This window comes from Meles meles, chromosome 4 (genome assembly GCF_922984935.1).
Source record: "Meles meles chromosome 4, mMelMel3.1 paternal haplotype, whole genome shotgun sequence".
In the NCBI taxonomy this organism is placed as follows: domain Eukaryota; kingdom Metazoa; phylum Chordata; class Mammalia; order Carnivora; family Mustelidae; genus Meles; species Meles meles.
This window is the reverse complement of record NC_060069.1, coordinates 106,663,856-106,682,860: the sequence shown is the minus strand read 5'-3', so window position 1 is coordinate 106,682,860 and position 19,005 is coordinate 106,663,856. Positions and strand designations below refer to the sequence as shown.

Genomic DNA, 19,005 nt, shown 5'->3' with positions numbered 1-19,005 from the left:
TTCCCTGAGCTGTGGCAGCATGCACATTTTCAGCTTCGTTTCTTATGATCATGCGTGTTCTGTAAGCAGTGTGGCAGGAACATTGCAAGCCGTGCCTGGGAGGTACAAGACCATGGCTATGTTGTTCTGTGGGCTACATTGTATTCCATTTGCTTTTTTAAAACGAAATAAATTTGGTGCTGGGTCAAGCCTAATGTGTGCTAAACTGAAATGTAAAACTACAGCCAGCAGAAACAGACATTCTGTTAACACATAAACAACTGAGGACTATATTCTCTTTGTAAAAGCTTCAAATAATGTATAGAATTTTACAAAGTAAATTCTCCACTGCAATTTCCCTCCTCTCTTGTTTTTAATCACTAATTTGTCTTCTTTACTTTGCAGAAGTCTATTCAGACTTTCCACTACTTCTCAAGTCAGTTTTGGTAATTTGTATCATTATAAGAATTTATCTATTTCTTCTAAGTGTTAAATTTGTAGGCATATAAAGTTGTTTATATTTCCTTAGAATTCTTGTAATTCCTGTAAGGTGTGTACTCACATGTGTCAATTTTATGGATCTTTACAAAGAAACAGTTTGGGGTTCCACTGACATTTTCTCATGTTTTCCTGTTCCTATTCCATTGGTTTCTGCTCTGGTCTTCATTTTTCCCTTCTTTCTACTTTGAGTTTGATTTCCTTCTTGCTTGTTACGGAAGAAGGTAAGTTTTGATTTAGATTTTACATCTTTAACTGTGTAAGCATTTTATGACCTATATTTCCTCCTAAGCATTGCTTTTGACACATCTCATACATTTTGATATATTGTATTTTTATTTTTATTTGGTTTAAAGTATTGTACAATTTCCCTTGTGAGTTTTTCTTTAACCATCAGGGTTTTTTTTGGAAGTCTGTGATTTATTTTCCAAATATCTGGGGATTTTCAATTACCTTTCTACATAATATTTCTAATTTAATTCTGTTATGATAAAAGTACTTTGTATTATTTCAGTCCTTTTAATTTTTTTAAGACTTGCTTTATGGGATAGCATATAGTCTATCCTGAAGATTGTTCTGTGTATGTTTGAAAATGCGTATTTCACTGTTGCCATGTGGAGAGTATTCTTTAAATGTCAATTAGGATCCTTTTGGTTAATACTGTTGTTCAACGTTTCTATATCCTTATTCATTTTCTCTCTGCTTTTATCAATTATTGAGGGAGAAGTAGCTAAATCTCAACTTTGGCTGTTTATTTTCTTGTTCTCCTTAATTCTGTTGGTTTTCCTTCATTTGTTTTCAGACATTGTTGTTATTAACGTATATAGTTAGTATCTGATGTATTGACCCATATATCACTATGAAATGTTATAAAGAAAACCATCTCTAGTAATAGTCTTTGTATGGAGGTCTATTTCATCTAAGTAAGTATAAGCACTCTCTGTTATGATTACTGTAGGCAGGCATTTTTTTCCCATACTTTGACCCTCACTTATTTGCATCCTTGAATTTCAGGTATTTCTTTTGTAGACATAAAGGAAGATCTTGCTTCTGGTTTTGTTTTGTTTTGGTTTTGTCTTTAGCCATTCCACCTCTGTCTTTTTAATAACATTTGGGTTATTCATATTTAATGTAACCATTGATATACTTGATTTATACCTGCCATTTTACTATTTGTTTTCTATATATCTCATTACTTTTTTGTTCCTCTATTCTTCCACTGTCTTTTGTATTAAACAAAACTTTTTGGATACCATTTTAATTCCCTAATACTTTAGATGCATTGTTTGAGTTTTTTTTTTTCTTTTAGTTGCTTCTAGGGGTTAAAATATTCTTCTTTAAAGAGCCAAACTCTCTCTCTCTCTTCACAGATGACATGATACTTTATGTGGAAAACCCAAAAGACTCTACCCAGAAATTACTTAGAACTCATACAGCAATTCACTATTGTGGCAGGATACAAAATCAATGTACAGAAATCAGTTGCTTTCTTATATACTAACAATGAAACTGTAGAAAAGGAAATTAGAGAATCTATTCTATTTACAATAGCACCAAAAACCATAAGATACCTTGGAATAAACCTAACCAAAGAGGTAAAGAATCTATACTCAAGGAACTACGGAACACTCATGAAAGAAATTGAAGAAGACACTAGAAGATGGAAAAACATTCCATGCTCAAGAATTGAAAGAATAAATATTGTTAAAATGTCTATACTGTCCAGAGCCATCTATACTTTCAATGCCATCCCGATCAAAATACCATTGACATTTTTCAAAGTTCTGGAACAAACAATCCTAAAATTTGTATGGAACCAGAAAAGACCCTGAATCACCAAGGAAATGTTGAAAAGAAAAACAAAGCTGGGGGCGTCATGTTGTCTGATTTCAAGCTTTATTACAAAGCTGGATCACCAAGACAGCATGGTACTGGCACAAAAACAGACGCATAGACCAATGGAACAGAGTAGAAAGCCCAGATATGGACCCTCAACTCTATGGTCAAATAATCTTTGACAAAACAGGAAAAAATATACAGCAGAAAAAAGACAGTCTCTTTGATAAATGGTGCTGGGGAAATTGGACAGCTATGTACAGAAGAATGAAACTCGACCATTCTCTTAAACCATACACAAAGATAAACTTAAAATGAATGAAAGACCTCAATGTGAGACAGGAATCCATCAAAATCCTAAAGGACAACATAGGCAGTAACCTCTTCCACATCAGCCACAGCAACTTCTTTCAAGACACATCTCCAAAGGCAAAAGAAACAAAAGCAAAAATGAATTTTTGGGACTTCATCAAGATCAAAAGCTTCTGCACAGCAAAGGAAACAGTCAACAAAATCAAAAGACAACCGACAGGATGGGAGAAGATATTTGCAAATTGACACTACAGACAAGGGGTCGATATCCAAGATCTATAAAGAACTTCTCAAACTCAACAACCAAAAACAGATAATCAAGTCAAAAAATGGGCAGGAGACATGAACAGACACTTCTCCAATGAAGACATACAAATGGCTAACAGACACATGAAAAAATGTTCATCGTCATTAGCCATCAGGGAAATTCAAATCAAAACCACATTGAGATACCACTTTACACCAGTTAGAATGGCAAAAATTAACAAGGCAAGAAACAGTAAATGCTGGAGAGGATGTGGAAAAAGGAGAACCCTCTTACACTGTAGGTGGGAATGCAAGTTGGTGCAGCCACTTTGGAAAACAGTGTGGAGATTCCTCAAAAAGTTGAAAGTAGACTTAGCAATTGCATTACTGGGTATTTACCCTAAAGATACAAATGTAGTGATCCGAAGGGGCACATGCACCCGAATGTTTATAGCAGCAATGTCCACAATAGCCAAAGTATGGAAAGAACCTAGATGTCCATCAACAGATGAATGGATAAAGAAGAGGTGGTATATATGTATATATATATATATATATATATATATACACACACACACACACAATGGAATACAAGGCAGTCATCAAAAGAAACAAAATCTTGCCATTTGCAATGATATGGATGGAAGTAGAGGGTATTATGCTAAGTGAAATAAGTCATTCAGAGAAAGACAATTATCATATGATCTCACCAATATGAGGAATTTGAGAAACAAAATAGAGGATCATTGGGGAAGGGAGGAAAAAAAATGAAACAAGATGAAACCAGAGAGGGAGACAAACTCTAAGAGACTCTTAATTTCAGGAAACAAACTGAGGGTTGCTGAGGGTGGGGGAAGGATGGGGTAGCTGGGTGATGGGTGATGGACGGGGTGGGTAGGTGCTATGGTAAGTACTGTGAATTGTGTAAGACTGATGACTCACAGACTTGTACCCCTGAAACAAATAATACACTATATGTTAATTTAAAAAAATCCATGTCTGGCAGGACAGAGAGTACCTATCTAAAATTAAGTTCATTCTTGGGGCACCTGGGTGGTTCAGTGGGTTAAAGCCTCTGCCTTCAACTCAGGTCATAATCCCAGGGTCCTGGGATTGAGCCCCGAATAGGGCTCTCTGCTCAGCAGGGAGCCTACTTCCTCCTCTCTCTCTGCCTGCCTCTCTGCCTACTTGTGATCTCTGTCAAATAAATTAATAAAATCTTTAAAACTAAGTTCACTCTCAGCACCTCTGATTTGCATATTTATCACTCAGATCTATTCTCTGTTCTATACCCCTCTTCGACCCATGGGAGGCTGACTGCTATGGACAGAATCGTGACTTCCTTCTGACTTCATTGGATGTGACTAATGAGGAAAATGTGTGGGAGATTGGAGGGCAGAGGAGAACAAAGTTGGCATGTTTTCCCACATCTCTCTTTTTGCCTGGTCACAAAACACGATGGCTGCATTTTTTGTTCTGTTTTGTTTTTTAACTGAAAGCCAAAGTTCTTGTCAGGCAACCCTTTCTCACAGCTATTTATCTCACCAGGTTCCAGGGGTGGACATTCTTCTAATACTTTCAAACCTAGGAGCTGTCATGGCTCCCTCTGTGGTTAACCTGGAAGGGCTTCACCATCCCTTTTTCTTCCCTTTGGCCCAGGCTGCACCTCTGTATAGTCCCTACTTTAAACTCATTCAGCTAATCCTTTTGACTGCTGCATCTGTTTCCAGCCAGGACCCCAACTGGTGCATCTCCTCTTGGTGTCCCTGTTCCCATTCTGTTTCTAGTCCTTAGGGCCCTCCAACTAGAGCTTATATTCTAGCAATGTCCTAGTCCCAAATCTCTTCTTCTGATGAAAATTTAGTTTACCGTATGTTTTATTGGGTGGAAAATCCACTAGAACTAGTCTCACTGGGAAGGCTATTCTGAGGATACTGGTGGTGTTACCTGTCCTGGGACATCTGGATTTTAAGGGCTCATCCCTTATAATCTCAGGCACAATGTTTCTAGAGATGGAAATTCATATGTAGGCAGCAAAGTTGATAGTATCTGTGGTGTCCCTCAGGTAAGCCAGGTGCCGAATGTGGGTGAAAGTCAGAAGACCCAGTTCGACAGGAACAAATATTGCTTGATCCAGTGTTTTGTAAAGTACACACATCTGAGTGGTAGTCCTGCAAAAGGCTTTGAAAAATAATAAAATAAGAGAATGTTTCTCTTGTGAAATAATTTTTGGGAATACTGAGTATCTCTTCCTCTTGAAAAGAGAAATTTTATATTAGCTTACGAAAGCTCGGAGATCTATGGTAAATAAACCGGATTTCCTTTGAGCCAGACTTTACTAATAGCATTCTCTCTGGGGCACTGTGTAGAAATTAGGAAGCAAATTGCTTTCTCCTAGAAAATTTGAATATTTAAGCCTTTCATGTGTGGGAAGATGACTGTATCTACTAATAGCCATTACTCTCCCTTGTTTCTGAATTTTACATATTTGATTTTCCAGGAATTCTGGTCCTATAAAGTTATAAGTATAATAAGTACAATAAAAAGTATAATAAGTATAATAAAAGAGCTTAGAATCTTATGCCAAATCCATGCATTGTTCTATTACTTTTAACTTGTTTTTTTCTTTTCTACCTGAATAATTATGTCTTCTAGAGGAACTTAGAGTATAAACTCAATGAAAATACAAATCATCAATATAGTCTAATCAGATGTAATTGTAGCACCATAATTAATTCTGAATAATTTCATATTTTAAAATTACATAATTGGAAGCACAGGGCCCCTCCCCTCCTGTCTTTCATAAAGTTGTTTGCATACCAGATTCAGTCTTACTAAAGAATGATTTACCAGAATAAAGAAAAATCACACAGGGATTAGTTCTATTTCTATTAAAAAAAAAAAAGTATTCCGAAGATCCTTTAAAATAAGGAGTCATCTTTAGTGCCTGGGTGGCTCAGTCAGTTAAGTGTCTGACTCTTGCTCAGGGTCCTAAGATCAAGCCCTGCATCAAGGCTCCATGCTCAATGTGGAGTCTGCTCCTCCAATCTCTCTCTCTCTCTCTGGAATAAATAAATACAATTTAAAAAAATAAGGAGGCATCTTTTATTCTAACCATTTTATTTAGTGCATGTTATTGGAAATAATTTAAACAATGGACAGATTTGTAAAGTGTAAAGCCAGAGTTCCAGGTAATCCCCTATTAGTAACTACTGTTAATGGTTTGAAACCCTGTAGACTTTAAAATACATATTCATATATGCGTGTGTAGTATATATACTTGTATGATATATACAAATATAAATAAATATACTATGGTGATAAGGATTAAAATAAAGATAATAGGTGACCATCAAAAAAGAGACTTGGAAATTGGGCTTCTTTCTATAAACTACGACCCATTTTTCTGAGTGTGGGAGCTCTGAATGGCAGCTGCCATTTTGATATGTTTTTCTTTTCTTTTTTGGGGGGGGGTGACAAAACTTCAATTTTGTTGGCCTTAAAATTCTCATTTCTTGACAGGTGCCCATCAGAGCCACATACCTTCCCCCCAAATTCCCTATATTTTTAACTGCTCCAAGCTTGTCAGGACAAATCTGCTTAGTCCAGCTATCTGATAAACTTCATTTCAATAACCCAACTCATTAAAAAGTACTACAGAAGCCTCATGCTTATTTATTATTTGAACATGACTCATAAAGCCATCATTCAAATCTCCAATTGCATTCACTAGTGTATTTCATAACAAATATAAATCCATAGGCTTTTTTATATTCTGATAATGTCTCCATGTGTTCAGCCACCTATATTTAATGAAAAGCTATCTTTTTTCTCTCCTGACAAATTTCAAACATATGTGAAGCCATCTAATGTACAGGCACAGACTTTCTGTGTGACCTTGGACAATCTTGCTCTATCTCCTGATTTTATAAATCTACAGAATGGGGAACATTGTCATGCAGATCACTTTTCAAAAGTATTATAATAATTAGAAATTGTGAAGTAGTTCAGATCTATCAGCAGATGTTTTATCATTTTAAAAATGTCAGTCATGGGTCATGTTCATTAACTGGGTGAAACTATTAAGTAATCACTCAACATGTACCACAGGCTGCCTTGCTGACCTGAAGGAACAGGATATACCCTTTCTTGATCCCTGCCTGTCTCCTCTGCTCTTGCCTTCCCCAGATTTCTGTAGACTGGTAGATGTCACATAGACTTGAGGCAGGGAAGCCCTCAGGTAGCTTTGAGTGCTGGTCCAACTGGTTCACTTGGTTTGAGACTATGTCCCTGTTGGCCTGTCCTGAGATGTACATCTCTGGGGTAACTGCAGGATTCCTGCATTTTCACCCAAATTATTCTCATTAAAGCTGACCTTCTCTGTAACCAAAGCCAACCACTGATGGATTTGTGTTCTGTGGATCAACCAGGGTATCCCTGTTCCTTCTTTCCCCATCCTCTACACTATTCTTGCTTGAACAGGGGAGGCCTGCACAGAAATCTCCAGTCCTGAGACCCCTTTTGTCTTCACACCTTCTCTCAGCCCCTGCTGATATAAATGGGTTTCTACTTTGCCCATGTTTCAAGATTTCAAGGTTGCCATGCTCCTACTTAGGCAATCTACGCAGTTTCCTTTTTTTTTTTTTTTAAGATTTTATTTATTTATTTGACAGACAGATCACAAGTAGGCAGAGAGGCAGGCAGAGACAGAGGGAGGAAGCAGGCTCCCCGCCAAGCAGAGAGCCGGATGTGGGGCTCCATCCCAGGACCCTGGGATCATGACCTGAGCTGAAGGCAGAGGCTTTAACCCACTGAGCCACCCAGGCACCCCTGCTGTTTCCTTTTGAGCCCGAGACTTCTATTTTCCTTGCTAGGTATTCTAGGTACAAAGTTCAGTCCTTCACAACTCCTCACAACTGCCCCACAGTTGGGCCCTCTTCTCCTGAATAGATCTCCCTTCCTGTGTCCTACCTTATTATTGGATGGATCCTTCTAATTCTTTGATGTCCTCTGGTCCCTACATGAACCTGAGACTTCTATTTCCTTGCGCTCTTGGTCTCTGGGCATCCAAGCCTCCTTCATCCCAACCTGTTACCCTGATAATGGATGGTGCTGAATAAAATGTTCTCTGGCCAAGTAGATTTAGAAAAAGCTCTGTTAAAGTGGTTATTCAGGTTTACTTTTTATAGAACTTACCTATGATTTTAATATACTCATAGGCATCCATGAAGGTGAAAATAATAGTTTTTCCAAATGAATCTGTTGCAGGAGCATTTATCTCCAAGTTTCCTTTAAGGCCTAGTGTTCTATGAAATGTATTTTGAAAATGCTTTTTTAGAAGAGTAGGGAATCTCCATGATCTCTTTCTGTTTCATAGATTCTGATAAAATGATTCACAAAAAAATATTTGGGGGAAAGCAATTGAATTGGAAAAATCTGTTAGTGTTAAGTCTTTATTCATTCAAAGAATAAAGAAGCACTGTATTTTGGTTACTAGGAAGTTGTTTTCTATAATGGAGCAAAGAGAAAGCAGAAGATTAACATTCTTTTATTTATTCAATCATTGTGAGAATATTTATTGAGAACTACAGTGTGCCAAACATTATTGTAGATGCTGGGGTTTTCGTGGTGAATAAAATCAATACTCTCCCTATCCCAAGAATCTTTTTTTTTTTAAAAAAAGATTTTATTTATTTACTTGACAGACAGAGATCACAAGTAGGCAGAGAGGCAGGCAGAGAGAGAGAGAGAGGAGGAAGAAGGCTCCCCGCTGAGCAGAGAGTCCGACATGGGGATCGATCCCAGGATCCTGAGATCATGACCTGAGCCGAAGGCAGAGGCTTTAACCCACTGAGCCACTCAGGTGTCCCCCGAGAATCTTATAGAAATCAGCAAGAGTAAGATATTCCGCTAGCCATTTAATATTTTTATTCGGAGTCTGTGCATCAAAAGTCTCATTTTTAAATTTTCCTCAAATTTTACTTCTTAAAGTTTAAATGCATCCCCTTTCATAGTGGATTCAGGTTTGTCATTTTTCTATAGCTAAAGAAAACTGGTGGAATCCATAATCAAATATCCATAGACACACAATATGCAGCAGGTAATATACCCCCAAACACATACAAACCATATACTCAGATACTACCCAGATCATCTTTGACTAATGCTAAAAATGAACTCTACCATTGACATATACATACATTTTTCAGAGCATTATTGAGAACCTTTAAAAATATTTTAAAATAACCATGGGGCACTCATGATTCCTGGACTCTGCTCCAAATATTTGGGTTTAGTAGGGCTCAGGAATATGAGTGTTAAACCAGCATTGCAGAGCATACTTATGCATACTAACATTTAGGAACCTCTGATTACTGAGACACTGGAGTGTGCATTGAGAGCTGGAGCTCATTGCCAAGTGGCCCTAGACAGCACAGACTCTCACCCGCTGGAGTGAGAGTTGGCGAGAAAGAAGGCAGACACCCGGTCTTTCAGTGGGACCAGGTAAACAAGGCACCTGATACACAGTAACGTTCAAAAAGCCTCAATCTCCTTTCCTCCATTGTGCCTCAAAGAAAACACACCCAAACGCTGAGCACACCTGGGGGCTTCTCACTGTTTCCTCCTCTGTTTACTATATTTGAGTTTGTTTCCATGTGAACTCACTTGTGAGGAGATCCCTGGATTCTCTGCAGAGGCATGGGGGACTCCCTCCTGGGCTAATTCATACTTTGCTTTCATTATCATTTTGAAATTAGATTTAGGTATTGATAAAAATCCAAATACCAGAATACAGAAGCTTGTGGGATTTTTTGTCTCACGTAACACAAAAATTTAAGAGCATAGTGGTTTCAGATCAAACCTCTAGAAGCCTCCATCACCACATTTCCTGTTTGTAACTGAACGAAGGTACACACAAAAGACTTTAAGACACAGAAGAGAGAAACCCGAGGTATGGTTACAGACACGTTTTACTGGCACACGGCTTCTAAAATACCAGAGCACCTTTACTGAGAAAAAAAGAGTTTGTGGGAACCTTTTTAATCCATACATTTCCCTTATGGCTACATAAGGATTTCTCTGACAAAGGAAGCATGTCAGGTAAGTGGCATTTTTAGTTCTTTCGTTCTCTTCCTGTGCCTAAGAATTCATGAAATAATTTTCACCACTCCAACCAAAAAAAACCTTAAGATTTGGGAAGTAAATTAGTTTATACATTATTTTTAAAATGTGAGATAACCTTTAGAGCAGCCTTTTTTTTTTTTTTTTTAATTTATTTGACAGAGAGAGAGAGAGATCAGGTAGGCAGAGAGAGAGAGAGGAGGAAGCAGGCTCCCTGCCGAGCAGAGGACCCTGGGATCACGACCTGAGCTGAAAGCAGAGGCTTAACCCACTGAGCCACCCAGGTGCCCCTGTGAGATAACCTTTAGAATAGTTTAGAACATACTTGGAAATATTTTAGTGAATATAAGTTGATTATTTTCTCTTAGAAGAAAAAAATGGGAAGTTGCATAAGATAAAGCCAGTTGTAACTGTTCAGTTAGTGTTCATTGATAATTATGCCATTTACAGTATCTGTTATTTTTAAAGAAACTTTCGTTGATCATGCATATTCCTCTTTAGTTATAAAACAGGTTGGTAGTAACCACATTCTAATTCCTCTGAGTTTAAGAATTGTATTGTCTTCCCAGAAATTAACTCAATTGCTGATATCAGAGAGGTGACCATTCTGCAATGGCCAGTGAAAATTTGTTCTCTGTGGCATGGGTCACAAGGCTTGAATCCCCATTGATTAGCTGAGTGTCTGTTCCACGTTGATGGTTCATATCCCTTTCAATATTTTGTGTACTTTTTATGTCTTTAGTAAGTATCTTTTTGTTGTAAAAGAAAAGATAACACTATACCAAGTAAGAGGACTGAAATATATATGAGAAAGAAAAAAATTTACATAGTTCCAACCACCTCAAAAAAACACAAGGTATTATGTTGTATTTCCTTCCCACTCTTATTTCAATACATTCTACATGATTTGCTTTTCATACCTGAACTAATATTGAACGTAAAATCATATACTGAGAATTTTTTGCTAATATTAGAATATAAGTTTTTCCCTTTTCATGATGATTTCTGCCTAATCATTTTAGAAGAATGTAGACAATGACATCCATTAGGCTAATTATAATTTCTTTAGCTATTTCTTTATTGTTGGATATTTATGTTGTAAACAGTTGTGTTATATTTCAAATGACAGAAAAATGAACATCTCTATACTTTTCCTATATTAAGGGTTATTTTCTTGGGAAAAATTTCTGGAATTGGCATTATTGAGTAAGAGGTTACAAACACTGTAAATCTGATTATTATGTAGCTGCTTTTCCAAGAGTGATGCCAATCCACTCTCATCCTAGTGTGTTTCTCCTGAATAGGTGGGTATCACCTAAAAAAAAACTTCACTGATAAAAGTGTAATATGCTAACCCATTGTTGATAATCATTGATTATAATGAAACTGAACAGTTTTAATGGGTTTTTAAACTGTTTAGCCTCATACAATCTGTGCATTGTCTAATTATATCTTTTGCTTCATTATAGTGCTTATAGTACTTTTAATATCAATTTGTGTGAGCCATTGATAGGGTAAAGATACTATATATAATTTCTGTGAATTTTCTTCCCAGTATTTTGTTTGCTGGATTTTAAAATCAGTTGATTGGATTAATCACACAGGGAGCATAAGCCTGACATATGATTTACATACCTATCTTTATTTTTTCTAGGTTCATAGATTAGCAAAGAACAAAACAACTGTTCCAGTTTTGCCAGTGCCCTGCAAAAAATAGACATGGCAATATTATGAACAGTTGTCATGAGCTGATGGTGTTGGGGGAATTCAGGAAGGGTGGGAAGGCCAGAGGCATTGAGTATAACATTCAGCTATTTCCAGGATTCATTAATTCTAATTTTATGAGAGATATGATACAAGGTCTTCCCTACAATTTTGTAGTTTAGATGTTCCCTTTATAGGTAATACAGGAGTTCCCCATTGACAGGTGAGACCTTCCACAATGCCACAGAAGAGATAAAAATATCAAGGGTTTGCTGTTAAAAGCTCATAGATCTTAAAAGAAGGGGAAAGACTTCAATGTGACAAAAGAGTCAGACAACAGTATTTTTACATTTAGATAGGTGAAGTTAAAAAGAAAATTAGTGTGAAAAAGCAGAATTCTTCCTAGTTAAGTAAAGCAATGTAAGAAATTACACCCCAAGTATCCTTGGGTTTCTCCTGCTTAAATGCCCTGCACTCACTGCATTCATAAATCGGCCAATATCATAATTCCTACCATGTTTCTGCATACACATAAAATCAATATTAGCTGAATCAACTGGGGAGAACAATTCCTGAGGGCTACCATTAATTTAGTTTACAAAGCGATCCACAGCTTAGTTACAGATTGTTGCTTTTCAAAAAAAAAAAAAAAGATTTTCATTGTCTTCACTCAGTTTTCTCTTTCCTTGAGCCTCAATCGCCTTTCTGAGAACAATGAGCCTTTCCTTTAGAGATGAGAGAGGACTAATTTATTAATCATCTTTTAAACTTAGGTGTTCTTTAAATTAAAGATGGGTCAAAGACAGCGTGTTTCATCATTTAATTTAGGTAATATGTGCAGTGATTTTAAGGAAGGTCAATCCAGGAAAGATCATCAACATCATTATTGGTCACATTTCCAGGCACTTTGAATTTTATTTAATTTTCTCAGTATTCCAGAACTAGAAAGAGGAAAGGAAAAAAATTAACAGGTCTTCTTACAACAATAAGGAAACATAATTGTTAAAATTTTGTTGGCTGAAGGTTTCCCACACACCCATGACATCCTAAGAGGATCTCGCCAAGGTGCTTCTCCAACAGAAAACAATAAGTACATGTAGAAAACGGAGCCCAGTGGTGGGTATTAAGGAGGGCACGGATTGCATGGAGCATTGGGTGTTATACGCAAACAATGAATTTGGCCAGCACTTTAATCCCACTAGGGTTTCTCAAGTTGACCAATCCCAATTAAAGTTTAATTATAAAATTAACAAGTAGTCCAGTCCTGGGGAAATTATAACATAGTATCCTTTTTTTTTTTTGAGGTTGTACATGTTTTTATTTTTTTAACTTAATTTTTTTTTCTGTGATCCATAATTCTTTGTTTATGCACCAAACGCAGTGCTCCCTGCAGTACGTGCCCTCCTTAATCCCCACCACCAGGCTCACCCAACCCCTCATCCCCCTCCCCTCCAAAACCCTCAGTTTCTTTCTCAGAGTCCACAGTCTCTCATGGTTTGTCTCCCCCTCTGATTTCCCTCAACTCACTTCTCCTCTCCATCAGAGAGTCTTAAAATCTGCCCCCCTCCGCAACCTCTTTCCACAGGTATGTTCCCTTTAACAAATTCAGTTAAGTGTTGGTTAAGAGCAACTATGATGTACTAGAAAGATGTCACACAGATGAGGATCTGAACTCCACAGTTATAATTGACTTAGTGATGTTCACTGAGATGCAAAAAGTCACACAGCTCCGATTGACTTATTTCACTAAGCATGATACGCCTGATATGAGGACATGGAGAAGCAACATGGGGGGGTAGGGGGATAGGAGAAGAATAAATGAAACAAGATGGGATTGGGAGGGAGACAAACCATAAATGACTCTTAATCTCACAAAACAAACTGGGGGTTCCTGGGGGGAGGTGGGATTGGGAGAGGGGGAGCGGGCTATGGACATTGGGGAGGGGAGGCGAACCATAAGAGACTATGGACTCTGAAAAACAACCTGAGGGTTTTGAAGGGTCAGGGGTGGGAGGTTGGGGCAACCTGAGGGTTTTGAAGGGTCAAGGGTGGGAGGTTGGGGGAACAGGTGGTGGGTAATGGGGAGGGCACGTTTTGCATGGAGCACTGGGTGTTGTGCAAAAAGAATGAATACTGTTACGCTGAAAAAATAAATAAAATGGAACAAATGCATCAAAAAAAAAAAAAAGTCACACAGCTAGGAAGTGCCTTCACTCAGTCTCCCTCTGCACTTTGAAGCAGGCATTCCAATGCCCTGTATTGCTATCGTCCCTCTCCCCATCACTGTCCTTCCCCAACAGACACCATCCATTTCTCAAACAACCCTCTGTTCATACCAGATCCTTACTTAAGGTGGACAGATACCAAGTTTTGCATTAAAAACAATATCTTATTTACTCGAAAGCCTGAGAGTGGATTTCAGAATACCTTCCAGTGCTTCTATCAATGACTCTTAATGCCTTTTATTGATGGGGTGATGGGGATGGATGGTGGTGGGATGGGGGGCTGTGTGGATACTGACAACGTGCTACAAAGAATCCTCAAGAATGCACCTAGTTCCACAGCAAACTGTCATTAACTGTCAGTAAGAAAAACTCTTTTTATGTGTAGGATCCATGGGGATGTTATATCAGAACTTTTTCTTTGAACTTTCTGGGGTGCCTAAAGCAGATATACCTACTCATGGAATGAAACAAGGAGATGGTCACTGCTCTGACAGAATTTGCAAGACAAGGGAGAGAAACCATGTTGAAAAGCCATATTCTATAACTATAAACTCAAACAATTGTCTCAGTTACAGACTCTCTGAAGGAAAACAATTAAGGCATCATATGCATTGCTTTTCTATTGTTAGTTAAGTGAAGGCTTCTGCATGAATCAAACCTGCCAGCAGAAAAATGATACATTTGCTGGGTTTCCCGCCAGAGCACAGCAAACGTGAATTCCAGCTACAGGGCCTGCCAAGTACTGTTGGCGGTAAAGGAGTCAGAGGTCTTATAATTAGACTGACTACGATTAGCCCCTGGCAGTTGAAAGCTAGATAGAAACTTAAATCATGCTTTTCCTAGCTGTCATTGCCTCACTAATAACTTCTTGAGGCCTTTGGCTTTTTAACAGTGTGAAGAGCTAAATTCAAATTGTGTGGGAGTTCTTTTTAAATTGATAAAAGCTTTTTAAATGAAAGTAATTACAATTATGGAATAATGATACTGAAGATTGCATTTGTTGGGCGAGAACTTTTGAGCGCTTTGTGCATCTAATAATATAAGAAGCATTATCTGTGCTGAATAGACACCCACATGGGCTTGGAGATACTCATACTGCATATGGGAAATGACTGGGTGAAGGGAGGTATGAAAGTATGTGCGAACTCTTACATAGATCTGTCATTCAGGTTGAAAATCCCCACCATTTAGCTACTCAATAGCTAAATGTGGGTTTTGTTTTGTTTTGTTTTGTTTTTCTCATCTGTGTAAGTTTTTTTCTGTTTTCAAAATGGGGGCATTTATTGTTGGCAATCAAAAAATTATGAAAGCTGAGGCACCTGACTGGCTCAGTCTTGATCTCAGACTTGTGACTCTGAACCCCACATTGGGTGTAGAGATTACTTAACATCTTTTTTAAAAAAATTAGGAAAGCTATCAAGAATGTCATGAAATACAAAGTTTCTAAATGAAAATCTGCCTGTTTAAAACTCATATCACATTACACAAGGAAAAAATCTTGGAAAACAGAAGGTTAGATAGGAGTTGGAAACTCCCGAAATCAGTAAAAACCAGAGACCATGCTAAACCAACCCCATGCTTTAGAATTTGGCCTAAGTTTTCAAAGGCCTCCAGTTGGTTATGTGAAACAAATTTATTGTTACAGTAAATGACAAATGAGCCCTAGAAGAATGTACGGTGTGGTCTAAGTTCTTGCCTTACTGTTGCTAACATATTTCCTGAAAATTACTAGGATTTTGTTAAGGCCTTTACATAAAATAGTAGGCTCATGACCTTGATTTGGTTGTTTCTTTGTAGTTGAGAGCAATTTATTTTCTTGTCCAAATTAATGGACTGATACAACTTTTTCGTGTTCCTTTTAGTTAAAGAAGATAAAGGGAAACTTCTAATTGAAATATAATTTTGTGCAAATGATAGGACATTTTATAGCTAGAATCAGTGTAATTATAAAAATAAGATGAGGGGTTTTGCCTTGAAATATGCCTTTTTATACAGCACTCTATTCTGTTTGCCCAAACCACAACTATTTATTGAATGTAGACTAAATACTAGATACGATGAGAAATGGAAAGAAAAAAAACAAAAAACTAAGTACGAAGTAAATCGCTAGTTCTCTCAAGGATAAGTTCTAGACATCTATTATTCCTTCTTTCTTTCTTTCTTTGCTTTCTTATCCTTCCCCCAGAAAGAGAGGTATTTGAAGTACATAAAGCAAGTACATAAAGCAAGTACATAAAGTCCTGTATAAGGGTTAACCAAATAGATCAAGACAAAGGAAAATAAGAAGTGGATACAATTAGGTCACAAAAATGAGTATCATATAATCGCAGAGATTTGCTTAAGATCGATTGTTGATCAAATGATGCATAATTGCAGCCAGATGGCTGACGGTAATAGTCACATGAACCATAAGGGTGAAAACGTGCCAGTTCTTGGGGAGATCCTAGCTTCTTCTACCAGAGATGCCAAGTGATATATTCAACGATGTCTTCTAGTCCATAGACTCCTTATAATTAATGAATTCAATAGCAAGTTTCAACCAGCTGGTTCTTTTCCCTAAAACAAGATTCATTTTGCCCTGATCACCTTGGCAGAAATTGTATAAAATGGAAGAAAACAAAAAGAGCGACAAAGCGTTTTAATTTTTATTTTCTGACTGTAACCTGCAGTTCAGGATTCTGTTGCCCTTTGAAGGCAGTTTGTCAGCTGAAATGGAAACAGCTTTGATATTCTCTTAAAGCATTTTAGGAACATAACTGGGATATGTCCCAGTTTAGAAAGCCATCAAAGCCCATTCTACATCCATTCAGAGGCAGATCCAGGGAGAACTTATAGATAGGGTGAAAATTTCCTTCCCAAAACAGTTTTGCATCCTTTCGGCATCTGCATGAGTGAATGATCAAGATCCCAAAGTATATATTATAGGATTTGATGCAATAATTCTAGACTGAACTATTTTTTTCAGTTACAAATTTTCTAAAGTAAACATTCTTTTTTCTTTTTTTCCAAGTTTTTTTTTTTCTCTTTTATTTTTATTTGCATTTATTCTGTGCAAATTTACTCCCGGGCCATAAGTTTTTGTTTCTTCAGTTTCTTCTGGGATATCTTTTTCTTCTGTGCAACCTCCTCTTCTGGTTTAGGAACAATCTGCTCTTTTTCAGTAAGGATCATCTCAATGTGGCAGGGAGAGCTCATGTACCGGTTAATCCGACCATGAGCCCTGTAAGTCCTACCCCGCATCTTGGGGGCTTTGTTCACCTGAATGTGCTCAATGACCAGAGAATCAACATCTAAACCCTTAAGTTCAGCATTACTCTCTGCGTTTTTAAGCATGTGCAGTAAAAATTCAGCACTCTTCTTGGGCCACCGACCTTGTGTCCAGCCCCACTGTTTGGCCTGGGCACACCTACCAACTCCACCATTGTAGCGACGGAATGGCACACACTGCTTCTGCAAAGTGACGTCTTTCAGATACTTGGTGGCTTTTCGGATATTCATACCCTTGATGGCCTGGGCAGTTTCTCGTGTGTTCTTAAAGTGAACACGGAGATTTGAACCTCTTGACTTGCATGATTTCGTAGGGTTTTCCGGGTCAAGCGAATAGCGAACCATTTTCAGAGGTCACCCCAGGCCACTGAGAGGAAGAGCTTTTTTCAAGTTTTTATTTAAATTCCAGTTAGTTAACATACAGTGGAATGTTAGTTTCAGGAGTAGAATTTAGTGATTCCTCACTTACATACAATATCCAGTGCTCAGCACAAGTGCCCTACTTAATGCCCATCAACTATCTAGCCCATCCCCCACCCACCTCCCTGCCTGAAGAAGTTTGTTTTCTTCAGCTTGCCTCTCTCTTTTTTCCCCTTATATTCTCAAATTCCACATATGAGTGAAATCATATGGTATTTTCTTTCTCTGACTTCGTTCACTTAGCATAATACTCACTGGCTCCATCTACACTGTTGAGAATGGCAAGATTTCATTCTTTTTGATGGCTGAGTAATATTCCATTGTACATATATACCACTTCTTCTTTATCCATTCATCAGTTGATGGACATTTGGACTCTTTCTATAATTTGGCTACTGTTGATGCTGCTGCTATAAACACTGGGGTACACTTACCCTTTGAATTAATATTTTTGTATCCTGTGAGTAAATACCCAGGAGTGTGATTGCTGGGTCATAGGGTAGTCCTCTTTTTAACTTTTTGAGAAAACGCCATACTATTTTCCAGAGTGTCTCCACCAATTTGCACTCCTACCAACAGTGTAAAAGGGTTCCCTTTTCTCCACATCCTCACCAACATCTGTTATTTCCTGTGTTGTTAATGTTAGCCATTCTGACAGGTGTGAAGTGGTATCTCATTGTGGTTTTGATTTGTATTTCCCTGATGATGAATGATGTTGAGAATTTTTTCATGTCTGTTAGCCATCTGTAAAAATTAGATTTGACTACTTCTAACATAAGATTACAAGTTACCCTATTTGATTACTGGTAAATCATTAATACATCTATCAAATGCTTCATTAAGAACAAAGCAACTTTCTGGCCAACTCTATAATAAATTAGCTGTGATAAATGTTCTTAAGTAACCTATACTGTATTGTGGTATATATAATTACTAGGCTAAAAAAATGGATATTTGCTTAAAACAATAATTTGATCTTTAAGTAGTTACTTAAAGATTGAAGATTGTCCGTTCTTTCTCTAACAATAACCAGACAGAACAACTATTTCATGAGGCCACTCTTGATTGATGATAACCATGTTATCAGCACATAGGAAAACGCTTATTTTTCTATTCTCGTACTCAAAGAGTATGCATTTAATAAGTGAACATAAAGACATTGATCTTTAAGGTAAAAGTTGAAGAGAGTGAAAGCACATCTCATTTCATGTCTCCGGAAGTTATTGTGCATTCTATGAGGAGATGATTTCTCCTCACTCTGACTCTTAGGTCATTACCATCCCAGCATTATGCAGGCGTAAATTTCCTAAGGTTGCATCTGGGTCATACAGCTTACCTTAAGTAGTGATACTTTCTAAATTCCTTTTCCCAGAGATTTCACTGACCCCAACCAAAC

At 37.5% G+C, this 19,005-nt stretch overlaps 2 protein-coding genes across 2 annotated transcripts in view; one reads left to right on the top strand and one right to left on the bottom strand.

Moving 5' to 3' along the window:
- Positions 1-9,773: 9,773 nt before the first annotated feature.
- LOC123940461 (T-cell receptor-associated transmembrane adapter 1) overlaps positions 9,774-19,005 on the top strand; it is a 38,170-nt gene continuing 28,938 nt past the window's right edge. Inside the window, exon 1 of the mRNA XM_046003299.1 lies at positions 9,774-9,972. Coding sequence (XP_045859255.1) covers positions 9,966-9,972 — 7 coding nt within the window. The 5' untranslated portion in view covers positions 9,774-9,965. The remainder of the gene's footprint in view (positions 9,973-19,005) is intronic.
- On the bottom strand, positions 16,933-17,567 carry LOC123940462 (60S ribosomal protein L17-like). The gene has a single exon (XM_046003300.1). The coding sequence runs from the start codon at positions 17,532-17,534 to the stop codon at positions 16,980-16,982; it is 555 nt and encodes a 184-aa protein (XP_045859256.1). The 5' UTR covers positions 17,535-17,567; the 3' UTR covers positions 16,933-16,979.